Here is a 6,000-nt window from a genome sequence, read left to right as displayed (position 1 = left end):
GCCCCGCCCCCAGCACTGGCCCCGCCCACCGGCCGTGTCCGTCCCTGGCGGCCCGTCTCCCCAGGCCCCGCCCCCAGCACTGGCCCCGCCCCCAGCACTGGCCCCCGCCCCCGCCCCGTCCGTCCCTGACGGCCCGTCTCCCCAGGCCCCGCCCCCAGCACTGGCCCCGCCCCCAGCACTGGCCCCGCCTCCGCCCCGTCCGTCCCTGGCGGCCCGTCTCCCCAAGCCCCGCCCCCGCCCTGGCCCCGCCCGCTGCTGGCGCCTGCGCGCGGCCCGCGAGGCCTGCTGCTTAGTGGTTCTGAGGTCCGGTGGCGGCGGCCGCGTCCGGAGGTTGCGGGTTCGAGTCCTCGCGGCCGCGCCTCAGCCCCGGTGCCCGTCCCCGACGCGCGGGCGCGACCGTTGCGGGCGGCGTGCGCGGCGAATCTGCCGCTGCGAATCGGCGGGCTCGGCGGCGGCGGCGGCGGCGGCCTCGCGAGAGTCGGGCGGGCGGACGCGCGGGCGGGCGGCGGGGCCGGGGCCGGGGCCGGGGCGGGCGGCGGGCGGCGGGCGGAGGAGCCCGCGCGGGAGCCGCCGGCATGACGGGCCGCGTGTGCCGCGCCTGCGGCGGGACGGACATCGAGCTGGACACGGCGCGCGGGGACGCCGTGTGCACCGGCTGCGGCTCGGTGCTCGAGGACAACATCATCGTGTCCGAGGTGCAGTTCGTGGAGAACAGCGGCGGCGGCTCGTCGGCGGTCGGCCAGTTCGTGTCCCTGGACGGTGGGTCGGCGCGGGGCGGCGGGGGGCGGGGGACACCGGGGACCGGGGGCACAGGGGGGCGGGGACACGCCAGGACAGCGGGGCCGCAGGGGGCAGCAGGAACGGCCGGCGGGAGCAGGGTCGCAGGGTCGCAGGGGGGCAGGTCGCAGGGGCGTGGGGAGCAGGAGGGACACGCCGTGGGAGCAGGGGGCAGCAGGGTGACCAGGGACACACCAAGGGGACCAGGGGACGTCGGGGGCAGCAGGGGACACACCAGGGGACCAGGGGGCACCAGGGGGCGCAGGGGGCAGCGAGGGGCACCAGGGAGGCAGGAGGCACCTGGGAGGTGGGGAGGGACACAGGGTGTCGTGGGGGTGCCGCACGCCCCAAAGCCAGGTGTCCCCTGCACCCACCGAGCAGTGGAGCAGGGAGGACCCCCGGCCTGTGCGTAATAAGGGGGTTTGAGGGAAGAGGGGAAGCGGGATGACTGGCCCGGCCCGTGTCTGTAAAGGCCCAGGAGCACTGGCTTTGCAGGGCGCAGCTCCGTGACTCTCACCACCCGCGGGTTGGAGGAGCCACCGCAGGGTAAAGTTGCACCGCGGATCCGGGTGCGCTGGCCCCCGGGACTCCCGGGACTGTGCTGTCCCCACAGGTGGGCGCCGGCACCTTCCACTACCCCCAGGATGTTGTGAGTGACCACACTCGCATCCTCACCCGCTGGCTCACGTCCCCTCCTGAGGATGGAGGGTGATGTGGATGTTTAGGGACCGAGCTGCTCCGGCACCGCGGGGGGCCCTTACTGGGAACGAGGCTTCTGTTTCTTTCCGTTTTTGTTGTTGTTTTTTAAAAGACTATTCACGAGAGACACAGAGAGGGGCAGAGACCCAGGCAGAGGGAGAAGCAGGCTCCCTGCGGGGGCCCCGCCGTGGGACTCGATCCCGGGACCCCGACCTGAGCCAGAGGCAGATGCTCAACCTCCAAGCCCCCCGGGGGCCCACGGGTGTCCATTCCCAGGGCCGTGCGCCTAAGCCCCAGGCTGGGCTCCGGCCGGCGGCGGTTCTCAAACACTCAGGCTTTAAGTGTTCCTCGCTGCCACCTAGCAATAGGGTTGACTCCTGTCCTTGGCCTGTTTCCTGCGCCCTGGCTAAACTTAGTTATTAGTTGTGAGAGTTTTCAAAATAGATTTCTGAGGATCTTCTGTTTAGACAGTCATGTTGTTTACAAATAAGGGCTGTTTTATGTCTTCCTTTTGTTTCTTTTCCTTGCTTTGCAGCGGCCCTGCCTGCCTTCCTCCCAGTCTCAGGGGAAGCGGCCACCGGCTTCCCACCGAGCGTCGGGGAAGCTCCCTTTCTATTCCTGGTCAGTTAAGAGCCTTTGCCGTGAGTGGCTGCTGAATTTTGTTAGATGATTTTTCTCTATCAACGGACACGATCACATTTTTCTCGTTCAGTGTGTCCGTGTGGCCGATTTTTGAATGTTGGCCCTGCCTTTCCTTCAGGGGAAACCCACTTGATGGTGGAGTATTAGTCTCGTGTGTGGGGCTGGGTTAGACGCGCCAACGTTTTGTGGAGATGCTCACGTGGAACGTGGGTGGGTGTGTTTCTTGCGACGTCTTTGGTTTGGAGACCAAGGTACTGCCTCTCGGGGAACGGATTGGGAAATGTTCCCTTCCTTCCTTTATTGTTTTTGGAAGAAAGTGTGGAATTGCTGTTATCTCTCCCTTGAACGTTTGGTGGAATCCACGAGGGTAGCCATCTGGGCCTAGAGGGTTTTTCCCCCAGCAGGTTTTTAACTGCAGATTCAGTATCTGGAGTAGTTGCAGGTTACGGTCATATTTTACGCTACCTCTTTCCCCGTGGGTGGGTCTGTGGTTTTGAGGTGTTGGCCCAGCTGACCGAGGTTGCTGACTTTATGCCTGCAGAGCTGTTGGTACCGTTCCCATATCCTTTTGGTGTCATCAGGGTCTCTAGTGAGGCCTTGTGTTCCGTTTACACGTTTCCTTTCACGTCTTCCTCTTTTCCCCTTTGTCTCTCTTGCTGCAAGTTTCCCACTTTGGTTGATTTTGGCAAAGCACCGGCTTTCGGTGTCATTGCCTTCTCTGTGCTGCTCTCTCCCGGTCGCCTCTGCTGCAGGGCACACATCTTCGTGCTCTTCTAGAGCGACTTCCTGGGCTGCCTGTTGTCGCTCTGTCACACGTGGTCAGACTGTCCCTCTAGTCCCTGGAAAGAGTGACAGTGACGACAACAGTAAGAACTAGCAGTTATCAAGCTGACACTGGGGTTTCCCTCAGAGCACACGCCTTCTCCTGCTGACAGCCTGCCCTCACTGTGGTTGGGGAAGCAGGTGCAGAGGAGATGGACATTCCGGGAGTCCTGGGCACGAGGGATGTGCTCCCACCCGTGTGCAGTGGGCACAGGGTCAGAGCCAGGTGCTGCTCGAAGGTGCGACCCACGGCTGTGAGGATGCCTCTGTCCCGCGGGCTGTTCTCTCGAGGCCCCCGGTGGGTTCCGAGCCCCCAGCGTGGCAGGCACACTGCTCCTGGGCCAGGGGAGGGCATCAGTGGTGCATCTGCCCGCCTGGCCTCTCCCTTCCCCCTCGGGGCAGTGATGACTTGGGTTACTCTCGGTGCCCCCGGGCTCGGAGCGCGTGCCAGCTGGCTCTTCTCGGATCTTGCTTACTCCCTTCTCGCCCTGAAAGCTGAGCTTGCTCCCAGAGCTCCCTGTCGGGCCCATGGTCACTCTGCGTCCTAAGGATGCTTTCTTCCTCTCCGAGAACTGCACACGGAGAGTCAGGTTAGGGGTGTACGTGGGACCATGTGACTTAGACAGCAGGGCCGTGTGGCCAGAGGCCCTGCCCAGAGGCTCCTGACCCCCAGGGGTCTTTCCTGGTGAGCTCCCACTGTGCGCCAGGCCCGGACTCTAGAGGGTGAGGGGCTCTGGTCCCTGATGTTCTCAGACCAGTAGAGTGTGAGGCCAGCGTCCAGTGACGGGGCCGTGAGTGGTGCTGGGAACGTCCCGGCCGAGTCCTTTGGCTGGAGGGCACGGGTGTGAGGAAGGCAGCCAGCCGAGAGGAGGGACGGGTCCGTGAGGACTGCTGGCAGCTCATGTGGCCAGAATGGCGAGTCACTGGGCAGAGCTGGACCAGCTGTGGCCTCAGTGGGGTCCTGAGGAAGGGTCCCGCTGCTTCTCTGGGGCCAGGCTCACCCCAAGTGTGTCAGGAACCGGGAGGGCAGAGCAGGGCTTCCCAGCACGGTGCGTGTGAGCGTCCTGTGCCGTGTGCGCGCCGAGTGCCTCAGAGCCAGCAGCCCGTCCCCTGGGCGCAGAGGGGGAGGTGCCAGCCCCACTCCCCTGAGATGCAGCCTGGAGGCAGAGGGAGCCCTGGCACCAGGCAGCCTGCCGTGACTGCCTCCTGGGGTCCTTCCCTCTCCCTCCTGGGGAGCATGTCCCACGGTCTCCATCATCACGACTTTTCGTGGCTACGGACTTCATCTTTCAAGTCAAGGTGTTTATAATGCTGGTGTTGTCACAGCACAGCCGCGAAGCACCTTCCACATGTCTGTGTTGCATGGACACCCCCCCCCACCATAATACAATGAGGAAGGTTTGCAGCCCCCAGCCCCGGATGGAGAGGGCCCCTAGGAGGGGGAGCCGCTCCTGCTTGTTGGAGGGGATCCCCCTCCCCTAACGAATGCTGAGCCTTGCACCTGCCCGCCTGGCCCGTGCCTTGCCCTTAGGGGGCTCTCCTGGGCACAGCCCCGCCACCCCCCCCACCCCCGCCCCCGTGTCCAGGCCGACCTCTGGTCCCAGAGGGGGAGGGTTCTGCATCTCTCTTCCTACCCTGTGGCCCCTCAAAGCCCCGGGAGTCCCTGGCCAGAGTGCCTGTTCTCAGGAAACGTTGGCTGAACTCTCCTAGAGGCACAGTGGTGAGAGGGGGCTGTTCTTTTCAAGATGTCATTTGCCGTGTTTGTCATCTCCCTTGCTCCGCGCTGCATGGTTTCCATAATCAGAATTTTAATCCCTACAAAACAGGCCCTTTGGGAGCTGCACCCGGTGGAAAGGAGTCTCGGCTGCTGCCGGCGCTTAGCTCCCTGTGTCCACACAGATCCCTGTCCAGGTGGCGTCCCGGTCCTCAGGACTCCCCGTGGTTTGCTCAGGGGTCTTGGGGTGACCCCAGGGGCCTGAGTCCTTGTGGGGCGCCGGCCGCAGGGGGGCTGAGCCTACTTCCAGGGCCTCTGGAGGAAGGGTTACAGCAACAACGGAAACCCTCCCCTGAAGTAAGAGCGCTGCAACTTATTCCCGGTTCTGCCCCCCTATGGGCGGAGCTGCGGGTGGGATGGGGGCAGATGTGTGCGGAGGCCCTCGGGCCTGCCTTTCTCTCCCTGCTGTGGAGGTGCGGGTGTCGCTGGCTCTGTCCCCCGTGTCTGCAGGGCGCCCCTCCTGTCTCCGGCTCTGCCTCCCTCCTCCCGCGGCCTAGGGGCAGGGATGGGGGAGCCTGGGGGGTGGGGGGCATCCCGCGCTCCTCCGCCGCCCACAAGGGGGCGGTCTTGGCCCGCTCGTACCTTCCATCTGCTCCTTCCAGCTTGTGATTTTGTTGCAGGAGCTTGCGACAGAGTATTTCAAATGTTTTAAGAAGTAGAGAGAATCGTGTGAAGGGGATCTGAAGGCCAAGAATGTCATACCTTGGCGATGAAGCTCGATCGCAGGGAGCAGTCTAGCTTTTCATGCTTCAGGAGACCTTTCGCTTCATAGTTAAGGGGCCGAGATTTGCTCCATAAGCATTTTTTACACTATCCACGCGTGCATTCCAGATTTTATCTCTTGTAACCAAACCCCAGTGGGTGGTGTCTGCTGAGTGACAAAATCTGCATCGGTTTGGCAAGCAGGCTTTGACGGCCACCCCCTTGGTGCAGAGGGGACAGGAGCTCAGGGACCACGGGGCAGGTGTGCACACGTGAGAGCGAGTCAGGAGACCGCGCCCCGAGATGTAGCGGCCCCAGGAAGGGTGGCTGGGTCCTCAGGGAGAGGCAGGGCAGGGCAGTGCGGAGACAGGAAGTACAGGTCAGAAGTGCAGCAAGGGGTGTGGGGGTCCTGGAGGGTGCAGGGGAGAGTCATGGAGCAGGGAAGGGGGGCAGAGGCGGCTCGTGAGGGGGACCTCTGGCGGCTTTGCAGGACATTGAGGAATAAGGAGTTTGCATTTAGCACTCCAGCAGAACGAAGTCCCACTGCTTCAGCGTAGCATCTCTGTGGGTCTGCCCTGGCTTCC

The 6,000-nt window shown here is 63.9% G+C and overlaps 1 protein-coding gene across 2 annotated transcripts in view; it reads left to right on the top strand.

Annotated features, from left to right (window-relative positions):
- The first annotated feature begins 539 nt into the window (after positions 1–539).
- The window catches only part of BRF1 (BRF1 RNA polymerase III transcription initiation factor subunit), a 54,892-nt gene continuing 49,431 nt past the window's right edge, over positions 540–6,000 (top strand). The window contains exon 1 of one of the 2 annotated variants that reach the window (XM_049113560.1): positions 540–759. In XM_049113560.1, coding sequence (XP_048969517.1) covers positions 576–759 — 184 coding nt within the window. In that variant the 5' untranslated portion in view covers positions 540–575. The remainder of the gene's footprint in view (positions 760–6,000) is intronic. The other variant, XM_025443957.3, reaches the window with a different exon arrangement.

This window comes from Canis lupus, chromosome 8 (assembly GCF_003254725.2).
Source record: "Canis lupus dingo isolate Sandy chromosome 8, ASM325472v2, whole genome shotgun sequence".
Classification (NCBI taxonomy): Eukaryota; Metazoa; Chordata; class Mammalia; order Carnivora; family Canidae; genus Canis; species Canis lupus.
Note: the sequence above shows the minus strand (reverse complement) of the source record. Positions and strands in the feature narration are given on the sequence as shown.